Source organism: Labrus mixtus, chromosome 11 (genome assembly GCF_963584025.1).
Source record: "Labrus mixtus chromosome 11, fLabMix1.1, whole genome shotgun sequence".
Classification (NCBI taxonomy): domain Eukaryota; kingdom Metazoa; phylum Chordata; class Actinopteri; order Labriformes; family Labridae; genus Labrus; species Labrus mixtus.
This window is the reverse complement of record NC_083622.1, coordinates 14,504,995-14,521,038: the sequence shown is the minus strand read 5'-3', so window position 1 is coordinate 14,521,038 and position 16,044 is coordinate 14,504,995. Positions and strand designations below refer to the sequence as shown.

The 16,044-nt window shown below is 40.1% G+C and overlaps 2 protein-coding genes across 2 annotated transcripts; one reads left to right on the top strand and one right to left on the bottom strand.

The window, feature by feature from the left end:
* Window positions 1–536: 536 nt before the first annotated feature.
* si:ch211-79k12.1 (uncharacterized protein LOC568891 homolog) lies at window positions 537–10,277 on the bottom strand. The gene is made up of 7 exons (XM_061050217.1): window positions 10,118–10,277; window positions 9,269–9,390; window positions 8,543–8,741; window positions 6,857–7,002; window positions 4,351–4,495; window positions 2,358–2,502; window positions 537–1,309 (listed from the first exon to the last, which is right to left on the bottom strand). Exons 1-7 carry the CDS (start codon window positions 10,167–10,169, stop codon window positions 1,222–1,224), a joined length of 897 nt encoding a protein of 298 aa, XP_060906200.1. The 5' UTR covers window positions 10,170–10,277; the 3' UTR covers window positions 537–1,221.
* A 1,830-nt stretch (window positions 10,278–12,107) lies between these two features.
* On the top strand, window positions 12,108–15,915 carry taf12 (TAF12 RNA polymerase II, TATA box binding protein (TBP)-associated factor). The gene is made up of 6 exons (XM_061050202.1): window positions 12,108–12,261; window positions 12,844–13,022; window positions 13,499–13,576; window positions 13,771–13,885; window positions 15,014–15,102; window positions 15,213–15,915. Exons 2-6 carry the CDS (start codon window positions 12,942–12,944, stop codon window positions 15,246–15,248), a joined length of 399 nt encoding a protein of 132 aa, XP_060906185.1. The 5' UTR covers window positions 12,108–12,261; window positions 12,844–12,941; the 3' UTR covers window positions 15,249–15,915.
* Window positions 15,916–16,044: the final 129 nt, after the last annotated feature.

Sequence of the window (16,044 nt, the reverse complement as noted above, 5' to 3'; positions counted from 1 at the left end):
CTGTGGCACAATGTTGAGGGTAACAAGGCAACAGAGGAGAAAATTAAAAAGATGAAGATGTAGTCTATGATGGGTATTTTTTTTTGGGGGGGGGGATCAGAATAAACTAAGTATTGTTCATATTGGAGTAAAGCTAGCAGAGTTTTAAGCCTGCTTTCCCTTTTAATGGACAGGCAAAGTTTCAAGGTTACGTGATGTGTCTGTTATGCTGGATGTGTGCGAGTCTTTAGTTCATGCATGTGTTTCGCAACCTGAACTGACTGAGAATGGGTTTAGTGCTCCGGGGGCAGATGGGGAAAAACACTGCACAGGCACCGTACTTTGAGTAAAGGTCAATGCCTCAGAGTGAGGTCTTACAGGCTGAAGGGAAAGGTTGGTAAACAAGCTGATGCAAGCCTGAGATGGCATTGGATCGAGAAGATGTGCGACCAAGCGAGCATGCATGTCGAGCTTTCACCACGTTGTCAATACTCCCTGGCCTCTTTTTGTATCTCTAAAATGGAGCAAAAATCAATGACACACACGAGGACAGTAAGTAATATTTACTGAAAGCCATTTAATATCAAAGAAATCAAAAGTACAGTAAATCGAAATAGTAGAGTGCAATGTGCTTCAGCGCTGTCATAGTAAAAAAAAAAAAAGAACATAATAACCTTCCCACAGATACTTTCAAACGGTTCTTCTCCGCAGTGAACAGGTTGAAACGAAAACAAATATACCAAAAAAAAAAAAATCTTATCTTACCACATAAATGGATCATTCATAATACGCCGCTGAGTAATTATATTCGACTCAGAAAGGAGAGAATTGCAAGTCTTAACATCATCCCACATCATTTTGCAAAGAAAGTAGCACACCATTTTCCACACTGCTGAATGAATAAAGAGAAATTGGCCACCTTTTTTGTCTTTCTTTTCTGTCCAAGGCGCAGAACTCCTGCGTAACACCCACAAGCGAAGAAGCGCTTTTTCTCTAAAGCAATCATTTGCCCTTCAGGCTTTTTACACCCTGCTTGTTTCTGATTTTGATTTTCCTCCCCTTTAAGCCTTCAAATATCCCTCTTTGATTTTCTTTCTTTCCTCCCCCAACGTGACCATCCATACACCAATCTCCTCCCCCTTTAACTATCCCCTTTATGCCGTTCCTCATTTTCAGTCCTCCCACTCTGTCTCCCATTCCATCTTCTTCTCCCCACCCTTCTCCTTCCACCTGCCCGTGCAGTTACACCAGGGGTTGTTTGTCTCCGGAGACGGAGGGCAGGGACTCCACACTGGTTTTGTAGATGGGTTTCTTCTGAGAGCGGTCATCACTGTAAGAGAGGGAGAGAAGGAAAGACAGAGGAGCATGATTATCTGTATATCGACCGCTCAGTAGGCACTCGAAAACTATAAGTGAGGAAATTATGGACTAGACGAGAGCAATGGACCCACTCCTGACTGATGATATAAAAGTGCATTTTTCTCTATTTTCCTTTCCACCTCTCTTTTTATGCACTCATTCTCATATACATCATAGCACCACATGCGCAGCCACATGTGCGAGGATTAAACTGCTTTCGTTGTCATAAAGAAGCCAGCTGTTATGGAGAATCTGCCTTTTTTTTTTTTCCACCCCCAGCCCATATGGAAAAGAAGTTAATAAGCCAAGCTGCATGGGGTCATGGTTCACATTAACATACTGTCAGCAACACATTTAATGGGACTTGCACTAATGCTTGTATCATGACTGTGGCCTTTTTTAAAAACTAAATATACCATCATAGAATTAAACCTGGTGCCATTAGCCTTAGCTTTTCATGCAGAAGTGTGAGGGTCACGAGGGAGAGAGGGGAGCATGGAAGAGATCAGGAAAGGGGGTCGAGAAGGCCAGACCTGCTGAGACATCCATAAATATTCAGTTTAAATAATGTTTTTTTTTTTTTAAAAACACATAAAAGCACACAAGCACCAGTCTGCACGTGTGTGAAAAATCAACACGATGACACACACACATGCACACACAAGGTGAAGTTTACACCAACGTGCACGCCTAAATTCCCTCACTGCAGCTGAAATGGCCTTGGTTCCATCACATGAGACAGAATGAAATATTGCAGCAATAACCATATCCGTAATATAAAGTCAAACTGCAGGAGGAGAGACTGCGGCTGATTTAAAGGAAATAGGAAGGTGAGTGTGGGTAAAGCACCGTGAAGAAATCAAACAATCACACAGGCGCATACAGATCCAGAGGCAGGTTATGCATCAGATTTTGTATATGATTCAATATGAAAATCACACATAGGGAGAAAATTGATGTCTTTTTTTTTTTTTTTACAGAATAGTTGCAGACACAACTCTCAAACAGTGGTTTCTTACATTGGTCCCTTGCTGGTCTTGGCCTGCTTGGCCCTGCGGCACAGGAACACACTCATGGAGAGGATGAGCACCAGGAGAGACACAGCTGCCGCCGAGGTCATCAACACGAGCCGGCCATTACTGGACGCATACCAGGGGGCATCCTCTGAGGGACAGAGCAATCGGATATGAAGGGAAACATGCATCACACGGACTCAGAAATCAGTGAGAAACTACGTGCTCTCCGCCTGCAGGCAAAGCTTCTAAAGACAACATCCTGTTTGTGTTTGTGCAAGAAAAGAGTCTGTCAGGAGCTCAGACGGGCCTTCTGCTGGAAACAGCATGGATCTTCAATTCTAGAAACTGACTGGTTATCCCATTTGTGTGCATACATTTCTAAAATAGTCTTAAAGTAGTAGGTGAACCCCTTAGAATGAGGTTTTGCAGATTTCCAGGCGATAAAAAACACCTGCTTTGTCTGCTCATACATCAGGTAGTTTCACATAAGGAGTCACACAGGTTCATATAAGGAAAGTCTGCCAAAGATGAGTGCCATAATTGTAGTGCAAACTACAAAGCAACGGCGGTGACATGCAACACTTGCTCACCATACCTTCAAGGATGAACAAACATTATCCCAGCATCTAGAAATTATTAGCTTTTTAATTAGTACATGTGCTCTGGAGGAAATCCTGCACACATTGTGGAGCGCAGTGACCAATGAGTCAATTGCAGCAGTAATAAGATAGCTCTACCATAATAAATAACATGCATTGGCTTAATTGCATTTTTAGAGGTTGCGTAATTTCAATGATTGAAATCACAAGGCTTTACAGTACGAATCGGCAGTGCTTGAGAGGATGGTGTTTAAAAACGGCGGTGCATTAACACGGCGCAGTCATCTCACAGGTCACTGATAAAGATGATGAAGACAGATGAAGTGCTGTAAATTGGATTAGCTTTAATGTTGTAATGAAATTAGCTCTCCACTTGAAGACAATCCTCACATTTCAGGAGGAATAAGACGGATTGTCAGTCATACAGATTGACTGTCACTATGTAAACATCTATCTACAAAAGCAACAAAAACACAAACAGACTTTTAATTGATGACTATCTGCAGCCTATCAGCTCTTATTATCAGTTTTATCATCATGTAGTATATTGTGCTTTATACATTTTGGTGCATGAAAGTCTCTTGGGTAACTTTAAATCTTAAAAGGCTCCACAATATCATTAGTGGATATAAAATCAAATGAAAAAAGCCCACTAACCAATCATCAGCTTGCAAATGTCAGTCTGTAATAGCTTAAAGGTATTTCTTACTTCTCTAAAAGCGGTGTCCCTGTGCTCTTAAGTGCACTTCTGTGTGACTTGATATTTCAATCGGAAGAGAAAAATATCGAAGGTCACTTCAAAGCATTGATTCTTTTATATCTAATAATTATCCTCTTACCCTTTAAAGTTTTGTCATTGCCATTTATTCCTGCTGTTTAAAAAGTATCATGTCCTCTGGGATCGTCTTACTTTCTTCTCTTTTTCATTTGACATTTCACACTTGACTTCATTTTTGTGTGAGGTGTTTTCATAAATGTCGTCCCCCTCCTCTTTATCATTACAGCATCACAATCTTGTCCCTGCCATTTTTTTTTGTAATTTTTTGTTTCCAAAGAAATGAAACCTCAACCTCAACCCTCCCTTCCTTCTTCTTCTTCTTTAGAAAGTCAGGGGATTAAATGTCACAACAACGGACGATAACTTCTGCAAATGTTCATGGTGATGTAACTGTGCCTTAACACCTGACCTTTCTGGTCACCACATTTGAGTGGCTGAAGAGGAAGTATAACAAAGAAGTTGTTGTTTTTTGCTCAGGGGATATTTACAGCGGTGTGTCCAAACAGTTACAGAGGAAGCCCGAATCCTTTTTTTTTTAAATGAGGATGAAGAAAAAAACAACTAGCCTTCACTCAGTCTAGACATATTCAACAACGGCGGCTCTACAGTCTCCTCTTACCAGGCAGCACTGTAATGCTGATGGTACGTTTCTTGCTGAGTGACTCCACAGAGGGATGCTCGGCCATGCAGGTGTACCGACCTCCATCCATCGCGTTCACCTTCTTCAACGTCAGCTTAGAGGAGGGAAGGATCCAGTCGTCGCCCTGGGAGAGGAAGATGAAGACAAACATACTTTGTTACTTCAAATCAGGTTTAAAAGAATCTTAAATATGTGACCACACTATGCTCAAATTAATAAATGTGCTTTAGTCTAAGTTTGATGTATATTATGATATTGTTTCAAATGCTGGTACATGTTCTTATGATTCTCTTCTATATGCAAGCTTACAGTATTGCTATTAGTATTTGAATATATTTAACAAGTCTTTGGTATGCCAATTAATTTTCTTTTCCCCTGTCCCTTTAAATTGTATCAATAAACAAATAAATACAGGCGAGCGTAGATTAACAGAGCACAAGGCAGGAAGTAGGAAAAACATTTTATTGTCCGGACTGTCTGCAGCCCTAAGAGTATTGACAAACTCCTACAAATTAAAATAGTGCTGAGCTGAAACTACAGGAGAGACCGAGAATAAATGAGGTTGGTAGAAGAAGGAGAGAGACAGAGAGAGGAACGCAGAGACAGTCAGGCACAATAAGTGTAAAGGATAGAAATAGAAAGAAATTGGGCAGAAAATGTTATTTTGGAAGGAGGAAAGAGGGACAAATTAGAACTAAATTGAACGAAACAGAGAGGAAAAAGAGAGAGGCAATGACAGTGAGACACAGACAGACAGACAGAGAAAATCCTGCTAGTTTTCTGTCCTCAGAAAACACTCCCTAAAGTCCCAAATGTAGTGTATTTACCTGAGCAGTAATCCCAAATGAATGAACACACATCGGCACAAGTCAATAACCCAGAGAACACCATCATCCGCAAAGAATGACGCCGCGACAACACACTGTTAACACAACACGTAATGAGATGGCAAGGGAGCGGGATGAATTGTTGACACAAAAATAGCAGCGCTATTACGAGATAGAGCGCGACATGGGAGGAAACAAATAATAGGCCAAACGCAAGGATTGGAAAACAAAACCAACGTGAAGAACGGGGTAACAAAAAAAAAAAGACATTACACCATGCAAATGATTTGGCTCCTGGGAGCTTCAGCTCCTGCCAAGAAAGTCCATTTCAATTTGAATGGATCTGAATTAAGAGGATTTCCCATAAAGGCCAGGTCTGGCCAAAGCAGCATTTTGTATGCAAATCCACTGGCATCCAATGCAGTGGCCCGATTCTGCCTCTGTCCTGCTGTCATTACCCAGGGGCCAATGTGCCTACGGCTGCTGTCTGTCAAAGTGGGACGTTCTGATGCCACTTTCTGCCCCATATCTATTCCTGTCATACCTACAGTGGGCTTACGCTTATATGTAGACAATCATTCCATCCAATCTCATCATTTCCTCAAAATGTCTCATTCCGCTTTTCCAATCGGTTTGTGGCTTATGTAAATGCAACACAAACAGATCGACAGCTGAACCTCCAGCGCAAAATGATCCCGTCTCCGTACAGCAATGGCTCTGTCACTCAGTCTGGCTTTAACGTGATTCTTCATTGGAGGTCTATATTTGACAAATTATGACAAAAACCTATAAGCCCTACATGATCATGAGTAGGACAAACAATATTAGCAGTATAAAATGTCCACTGGATTGGATTTGGTTTTGTAAGCCAATTTAAAACCTGGATTAGTAGTGACCCTTTAGCAAGCACATTAACCCCGAGCCCACTTATCTGGAGGAATAACAAAAGAGGAAACTAAGTAATTATGTCTGCCTCTCCCCAAGATATCTTCATAGTTGCATGCTGTAGCTTCATTACACCTATTTTTTGATGGTGGCAGTACACCATGAGAGTGTAATACCATTCTCCCACCACAAGGGCACAGTATATCTCCGTATTCATCACCATCTTCCTCTTCTTCATGCCTTTTGGCACGATGACGTTTTACATAGAGTCGTCTTAATTTCCCTCAGGCGAGGGTTCCTCAGCTCAGTGAAGAGCCAAGTTGAATAATTCAATACTGGTTAACCAAACACTAAGAAAATCATTAGAAATCTATCCGCATAATTGTTTTCAGGTTGACTGGCTCTTGTCTAGACCTCATTAAACTATTAATCCTTTGTAAGTGGGCGAGCTGCAATCCCCAAGCGAACGGAGGGCCTAAGCCAACCGGTCACTTAAATACAGAGCGCTTGTTCTGAAAAAAAAAAAAAAAAAGGGATGAAAGACGACAAGCTGAGGAGAAACAAGTGGCTTGAGAAAGTCAGGGGATAAAGTAGAGAAAATTAAAAAAGAATGCTTGAGCAATGATGCAAAAGACAGACCTGCAGAGGACGGAAGAAGACTTAGGAGAAAAAAAAACAAGGAGGCCACATTAAAGGAGCAGGGGAGGATGACAAGTTCCCAAACACATAATGAGGACACTGTCACTGTGTGCACGCTCCCGAGGCTTTCTCACGTCTTTATTCCAGAAGTAGTTTGGCTCCTCAGACGAGCTGGCGGAGCACTGCACCACCACTTCATCCCCGAGTCGCACCTTCAGCTCCTCTGGCATCCCGAGGTAGTTGCTGTAGCCTTGCCTCGACAGTGACAGCTCCCCCATATCTTAAATTTAAAAAAAAAAAAGAACATCAGTAATAATAAGGCATGATGGAGCATTAATGAAGGTGGAAATTAATGTTCACTGATGCTACCTCTTGAAGAGTTCTGGGACGTGACTGAACATATGTTTGCAGCGGTAGCAGCTGGTAAACATCCAGATCTTTAAGTATATTTGAGTGTATAGGGCTGGGGTATAATGCCTCCCAGTGGTATAGACTGTACCGAGCGATCAATAATAATGATAATAGGCTTCATCTTATTGGAGTCTTTAGAGAGGCAGTGTTGTGAATAATGGCTCATTTTCTCTTCCATCTCAATAGATGGCCCACGTCCATCCAGCCAACTCCTCCTGGCTCCTCTCTCTCTCCCGCTCCGTCTCCTTCAGTCCTTTAGTCCATTCTAATCTCTGCCACTTATTGATCCCCCCCATGAGGCTGAGGAGCCTATCAAACAGCATCGCGGGTCGATTTGATGGCCACTGAGAAGATAGAGGACACTGATAATCTGACTTGCTACGCCACGGATGCTGTTTCATTCAACTGTGTATCCTACAATGATAGTTCCAAACTTGAGATAAACCAGAAGAAAGTGTCTTTGGTCAGTCGGAGTGCAGAAAAAAAAAAAAAGGAAAGAAGAAGAGATAACTCTCGTCAAGCTATCACGCCCATCAGAGTCTGGCACAGACGTGTGTCTGCGTGTGTACTCTTTGCACTTGTTTTGCTGTACAGCTGCCCTGTCCAGATATATCTTGTGGTATTAACTATTCATATGTTTTTCTCTCCCTCACTGTGAACAAAGCTATGTCCACACAGTGTCTGAAAGATTGTCTTTACCCCCCGCTGGTTGGGAATATGAGGAAAATTGCAAAGAGTTACGGTATCTCTGCTCCGCATTAATACCTCCCAAACTGTGGGCTGCGGCCCCCTTGTGGACTGTGTGATACCATGCAGGTGGGGCAAGCGCTGTTTTTTTAATCAAAATTTAAACTGAACTAAAATATGAATTTTTCTATTTTTTTATTTTGCTGCTTTACAAATTGAAATAAGAACATAAATTGATCACATTGCCATGCCCACTTTCACAGAAAAATTAATAGTGGGTAATAAAACACAATATGTTGGGAAATACTTCATCTTTGTCTGAAGTGCTGGTGACTTATTTTAATAGAGGTTTGGATAGGAGTATAAGATTTCAAAGTAGGTCAGACATTCCAAAATTTGGTAATGGCTGACTTAGTTCATACTAATGTACCCTTGCTTTCTTTCTTTATTCTTTGTGCGTCACCTCATCATACTAACTTCCTCACTGGACAGGGAAGTAGAGGATTTAAAAGCTGTATGCGAGTGCCGTGTTAAACTAGCCATTTTTTAGATTCCAGCAAAATTCTCTTTGACTTCTGCACGGCATGAGCTGCATGAAAAATCTAAGATTTATTTTATTTGTCAGAGAAAGGGAAACAGTGTCACAGATCCATTGTTCCTCAGCCTTTCAAGCAGACAGCACTGACACAGCTCCAACCCCAAAAATCAACCCAGAAACTCACAATGCACTTTGAAGGCCAGCGGCAGGGAGGATTTGTCTTCCACAGTCACATTGTCGGCGTCAGACACACAGCGGTAGGGCCCCTCGTAGTACCTTCCTGCGTATGGGATGGACATGACGAGACTGTCTGCCGTCTGCTCCACTTGCATCGAATAGAAGCACCAGGATCGCTGCGAAACTGGACGCCAGCTCTGAATATACTGGTCGGAAGAGAAACGGAGGGGAGAAAAAGAATCAAAGAGCGAAAGCAATAAAGAATGAAGAAGAAAAAAAAACGCTTTGACAAGTATTCTGGTGAACTGCATTTGATGTTAGTTTCCATTGTGGTGAGCAACACAGCAGAGAGCTATGGTGTGATATTTACATAGAGCAGTTGACAGCGCTATGTCAATATTAGTTCATGCTGCAAATATTACGACAACAAATAAAGGGAAAATTATTTCCGTATTAAGAGTATAAGCCTTTTAATAAAAGAGTACAAATGTAGGCTACATGATAAATAAAAAATTTTCCAACTGCTACAAGAGTCATTAGAATATTTAACGTTCATTTTTGCAAAAACTTTAACAATACCATGTCTTACACTTTGACCATTCTTGCCTTTCTTAAAAACACTGAGGAAGCACAAATAATGATGTCAGGACATCCTGAACTCCTGAAGTGCACCCTGTCTTCTCACCACATCCTTGTTTTGCCCACCCACCCGTTTGCTCCCCTGGTGGCTCACCTTGGAGAAAACCTCAAAGTGGACCTGGCTGATGTTCAGTTCAGAGTCTGAGTACTGACACTCCAGTGTGATCCTCTCTCCCTCCAGGACCGGCTCGGTCGGCCCTTTAATGAGCAAAGTGGCTGCATGTGGACAGAGATTAGAGATGCAGGTTATTGATCACAGCATGAATACGCAGCGGAAGCCCAGGAAGAAAAAGCGTGATGACCTGAACTGAAGGGATCGAGCTGCTGTTCTGGGCAACACATTCAAAACAACCTCTCCCTCTTCCTGACATTTGTTTCAAATGTTTCTGGAAAACGGCCAATCTATCTTGCAGTGACCACATGACCAGCAACAGGTTCTTCTACTTTTCTGACAGAATGATAACAGAGGCAATTTGCCTTTCACTTCAGGCAAAAAATATTGGCACGCACCAACAGCTAAGGTTGGGTTTTATTCCACAGTCAAAAGGCATTCGTGTGGACATGTGTCTTCATACAGTATGTATAAATATAATTATTTAATTGTTCTTGGCAGTCCCTTGATAGTTCTCTCATCATTTCCTTGTTTGGCCTGAGTCTCAGGGGGAACTCCATCAGTGTGACAGAAGAGAAACTAAAGCCTTTTCTCTGGAGGACAGAAAAACTCAAAACAAACAAACAGGAAATCAGACAGATAGGCAGGCACACACAGAAAAACACACTCAAAACCCAGGGACTGTCTCAGCATGAATATGTTTGTGAAGGGGAAAACAGGAGAACCACTCTTGAATATTAAACCAATAGCTCATAACCGAGGCGCATTAAAATTAAATGTTTTGGAGCGACTGTATAATAGCCCATTGGAGGAAAAAAAAAACATATTTACCATAGCTGCCATGAATCAGGGCGACCACTGCGAAAACAAGACAGACGTTCATGACTGAGAAGGCTCTTCAATAGAAGAATTAAATGCTGCGTAGTTCTGCGAAGTTTCTATCCGAAATGAAAGTTTTGCTCACTATTTATCTGAAACGACATGTGGGCGTGGCTTCACCCTTGTGTTCTCAGGAAGTGCGCACAATATGGTTTGAAAATGCGAAAGCAAAACGACACTATCCATCAAAATCTACGTTATGTAGTCGAAAATGAATTACTCAACAAGCCGTATTACATGTCAACAGTCTTGTGACTCTCTTTTGCTAATGAGTATATTAATTATGCAATGCTATTTATCAAATGTAAATGAAAGAACTGTGCTGCCCCGGTTATCAAATGTTTAGTGCGTCATTTGTCTCCGAGGGGAAGCGAGCCCATCACGCGTACAGTGTGTCTGTTGTTGAAGTCAGTTACTGTAGGTGTTTCCAAGGAAGCTAACTTCAACAAGGGTTTTTTTTCAGGGTTTTAAAAAAAAAAAGTGTCACCGCAGAGCGTCGAAATATTCAATGTGATATGTAAGACAGAACAAGCAAACATTTTGAGCTTCACTTGTTGTGACAGTCTAACCATACAGTCTATGGTTGTGACCTTTAACTCATTTGCTCACCGAGGCTGAAATCGAGACGCGTCTAAAGAAATTCAGTCAGGCAAAGAAGCTCGGAAATCGTTTGCTGCACGCCAGTTTAGCTGACAGAGCCTCCTTTATATATTCACTGGGGTAAAAAAAGTCAAAAAATATTCGTTTATCACTTTCACTCGGTTGTCCTCTTGCTGCTTTTAAGCCCAGTCTATTATTATTGTAAAAGTTCAAATATACATATTCATATATACAGAGCACATCTGCAGCTCTAGTGACCTGCAGAGGACGGAAGGACGGATATACAGCAGCTCTGTATATATATATATATATTTCTCGTTTACTGCATATAGTTCTGCTGACATCTGGTCACTACTGCACATAGTTCTGTATATATATATTTATTTCTCGTTTACTGCACATAGTTCTGTATATATATATTTATTTCTCGTTTACTGCACATAGTTCTGTTTACATCTGGTCACTACTGCACATAGTTCTGGTTACATCTGTTTACATCTGTTAGTCCGATCACTGTCCACTTATATCTACTCTTTATATTTTGTATTTTTAAGTTAAGTTTAAGCTTTAAGTTGTATTTAAATTGACACTTTATGTTTAGGTTAAAATGTTTCGTTTACTTGCACTGTTGTTAATTTACTGTTCTGTGTGCCTTTGAATTGCCCCCCCGGTGACAAATAAAGTTTTTTGAATTTGAATTTGAAAATTTGAATTTGAATTTGAAAATACCGATAATCCAAAGACCTATTTTCTTTTTTTTTTGTAAGAAGTGGCTTTTTTTTATTCACAATACATTTTTTTTAGACAGAAGGGTTTCTCGCTCTTTTTCTGCCTAAACCTCCTCTAATGATATTTCGAGTATGTTTTGATTTCGCTGATTTCGACTAAATGTCAAGGGGGTTTTTATTACAGTAATACCCAGAGACATGTGGCTTTTGGTTGTTGTAGTTGTTGAATTGTTTTTTTTTATTTTTTTTTATTTCTACATCATATCCATCACATACATGCATACTTCGTTCGCATCATCATACATCTCATATTTAGTTTATTTTATTGGATTTTGCATTTGTTAATGGTGAAGAATGGGAGTAGGACTTGACAAGCCTAGGCTTCTTCCTATCCCTTTTCGAACGAGTCAAATGTGTATTATATTGAAATTGGCTTTTTTTTTTTTTTTTTAATTTATACAGATTTTTTTTTTCCATTTGTTTATTCATTTTCATCTATTTTTTAATCGTTCGAAATAAAGAAGAAATAAATAAATATTCTCGTAGTCCCCCGCTGTTGTATTCTCACATGGTATCCAGCAGGTGGCAGAATACTGCGCCTTGATGTTGCCACCGGAAATAGACATAACCAGAGCGGATGTAGGTAAACAGTCCTCGCTGAATTTTGAAGCCGCTCAGAGTCGATTTGAAAGAGTCTTTCTGTGACATACTAACCTGTTAACTGTGCTAAGACACCGAAACATGGACAGATAGTGTTTGTTTTACTGGGTGAGTGGTCGATCTATTTCGTCATGTAAGGATGCGGTGTGCATTTAGCCGCTCCGCTACATTAGCTGCGAGTGTTAGCCTGTTGGGCTAAATACATGGCTTCATAGCTGCTATTGTTTTTAGCACATGACGCTCAGTTAATGTCGATATTTTACATTTGTGTTTTGCTTTGTGGGGTTTATTTGTCTCCGAAACGTTACTTGTTTGACCCTTGTATTATACGATGACTGTGTTTTTCTGCTACCTCGTTTGATTATATAAGTAAAATCCTGTACGGTAGTTCACGGCTAACTTTATGAATGTGTCTGTTAGCTCTAACTCTGACTGCTTATTATGTTTACTGCATCTTTTACAACAAGGGACAAAAGCCAATATTCTCCGTAATTGACAGATTAGTTTTCAGCTAAAATATTAATGTAAATTATAAAAACATAATGTTAATGTAATATTATAATATAAATGAATTGTTGTGTGTATTTGGACTCTATATCAAATTGAGGCTTCTGTAAATGAATCACTTCTATAATGAGTTTTGTGTTAGCATGTTTATCAGTAAGGGTTTCTCCTCGTTATTTTCCACAGATTAAGGGACGTGTTCTGGACACATAAAGGCACTGATATCAACACATTACCGCTTCTGAGACTCCAGTGTTACCTCCACTGTTCCTGTTGCCACCAGAATGGCTAACAGTACCACAACAGCAGTGAAGGTGATGAACCCTGCTGGTCCTGCTGGTCGAAGTAGCCCAGAGGGATCTCAGGTCAGTTGGGTATTCCACTTGTAAAACACAAAGACACTGCCTTTAAGATAAACTACTACCCAACCTATGCACAGAGTCTCTCTTACTTGCCCTCTGAATAATTGTAAATATCACCAGACATCATGTTATAGAAGAAGCAGCCACAGTTCTCTTGAAAATGAACGAATACATGTTTAAGTCAGATGATAAAACATCCCATTACAGTTTTATATATTATAGTGCAGGTTAGGTTATCATTTAATTTTGATCATAACGTGTGAAGTGCAGTTTTTCCCCCAGCATCTTGCACTTACTGTATTACAGTGACACTGAACGCACATCCATTTAAGTGTCACAGCTTGAATTTGAAAGAAAGCCTTATGTGTGCCCTGTTGACATTATCACATTTAGGGTGATCACAGGACTTCTATAGATATCACTAAACATCTACACACCAGTGCTCTCCAAACTCAGCAAAACATCTGCTTTCTTTCCAGGTGCTCAGCAAGAAGAAGCTGCAGGACCTGGTGAGAGAGGTTGACCCCAATGAGCAGCTGGATGAGGATGTTGAGGAGGTCTGTCAACGGTTTTTGTTTTCATGTCAAATTAAATTGAATTGTTTTTGTAGTGGGGTGTAAACATTAGCAGCAGTGGAACTTAAATTAAAAACAACTTTCAGCAAGTGTTGGTGCGCCAAAGCTGCCCTATCCTAACTGCTACCTTTCTGAACACAGTTGGTGGTATTTTTAAATCGCGTGTCTCTTCTTAGATGCTGCTACAAATCGCAGATGACTTCATAGAGAGTGTAGTGACGGCAGCTTGTCAACTGGCACGCCATCGCAAGTCTAACACCTTGGAGGTGAAGGATGTTCAGTTACATCTTGGTAAGTTTTTTTTTTTTATTTGCTACACATTAATTTTTTTATGTTGTACTTTTCACTAGAGGTGTGTCCATGGATCACACTAAAAACATATTAAACCTGTAATTACTTGTATATATCATTTTTGTTTTTAATTGTCTCTGGGGCAAATTGTGCCTCATATATCTTCTAGATTAAATGTGTGAGTCATGTATTTCCTTACCTCACGAGATATTCTGTTTAGTCCTTCCTAGTCCATATACTTGATGCCTCACCGTCTCGTGGCTCCTAGTAATAATTTGTTGAATTTCGATGCACTGAGGGGAAAAAAAAAATAGTGTGTGGTGATTGCAGTAAGCGGTGGCACTCCTTTTTGGATGGACTGTTGACACCTCAAAGGGAATCCTTCACAGATCCATGTTCTGTTGAGAAAATAAAAACAACAAAAGAGGCAGGTTTCCACCGTTTAGTGAGTTTAATTTGTGCCTCTTGCAAAGCAATCATTCACAAGTAGAAAATGAAAGCGCCTCCTGATCATTTCTAGACGGTTTTAGGGTAACATGAGCAGGTACATCCCAGCTCCTTAGATTTTTTCCGTTTAAAGCGGAGAAAGAATGTCACTCAGCGGGGATAATCAAGGCAGCTTCTGTTTAGTAAAAGGGAAATGTCTGCTCTGATAAAACATTTCCTTGTATTAATATGAATATATATATTATATTAATATATTGATCAAATGTTTGCTTTCACTGAAACAAGTCCTGAGCGGTTCATACTGCATGTATCCTGTAAATGTCATGTTAATGCAGTAATACATTAGTTTTATGCTCCTCATGAACATGCACACCTTTGATGTAAATTCTGTAAAACTCTACCTCATGTTTATTTAACCATCTGTTACATAATGACATATATTTACTCATTTATCAAGCTCATCTCAGCATTTTTGCACTACTCACCACTGCACTATTATCTTATTTAGCCTTGTTTATATTAGTCTTTTCTTATTTGTGTTTGTATTTAATGTTGTACTTTGGTACAGTAAATTCTTCGTGTGTGTGTGTGTGTGTGTGTGTGTGTGTGTGTGTGTGTGTGTGTAAGCATACATGGCTAATAAACCCTAATCCTGCTGACATTTCACTTTGGTCTTCTTAGAGCGCCAGTGGAACATGTGGATTCCTGGATACGGCTCCGATGAGATCCGGCCGTTCAAGAAGGCTTGCACCACAGAGGCTCACAAACAGGTAAATAAAAAAGTCAAAACTATTTATGTAGCATGTTGGAATATTCCATTATAGTGCACAGGCACTGATACGTGACACCTGATCTAACGGTTTGCTCTCCTTCTTTGCAGAGAATGGCGCTGATCCGCAAGACAACCAAAAAGTAGCGGGACTTTATACTAATTAGTTGTGCGCACTCTGTGTTGTCTTTTCTTTTTATTTGTCATCGTTTTTGTTTTTTTTCCTTTCAAACAGGGATTCTTTTCTTTTCTTTTGGGGTGGGGGGGGATTGGGGTCTCATGAAGACGACAGATATCGCTTGGGTTTGGTTTTTTTTGTCATCAGTTAGTGTTTTCATTGTCATAACTCCCTAACTTTAGAGTGTTTTGCCAGCACCATCACCCACCTACGATTCAACTGTTGTCACTGAGCATGTTTTGTTGCCATTGGAAACAAGCCTGGCAGAACTCTCTGTTCATTTCAATATTTTTTTTTGTCAATAAACATTTACAGGGCAGCTTTTTTGATGTCCACTGCTGTATGCTGATACCTTTTTAATCATCTAGAGCATTCGGAAGTAAGAATCAATATTTATCTCACTCATTCAAAGTCATATTTGTTGTTAACTTGCCAATAATAGATAATTGTAACTGTCAGATGTGTAAGAGATGCTTCCCTTTTTTCTTTTCTTTTTTAATAGAGGGTTTATAAGACCAAATTCCTACTTCGGTTTGTGGCCACATTTACAATAACGTCTCTGTTCTGTATGTACTGTTGTGTATTGATACTAAATGTCGTAAGTTTGACTTGATAAATACATTTATTTCAACAATCCCTGAAAAGTATGTTCTTACAGTGATATCAGAAAAATACATCACAGTCATGATTGAAGAGGTCGCCCCCCGAGATGTTCAATTACCACACGTTCAGAGAAACAATAAAACAAAAAAATGACTGAGTTCA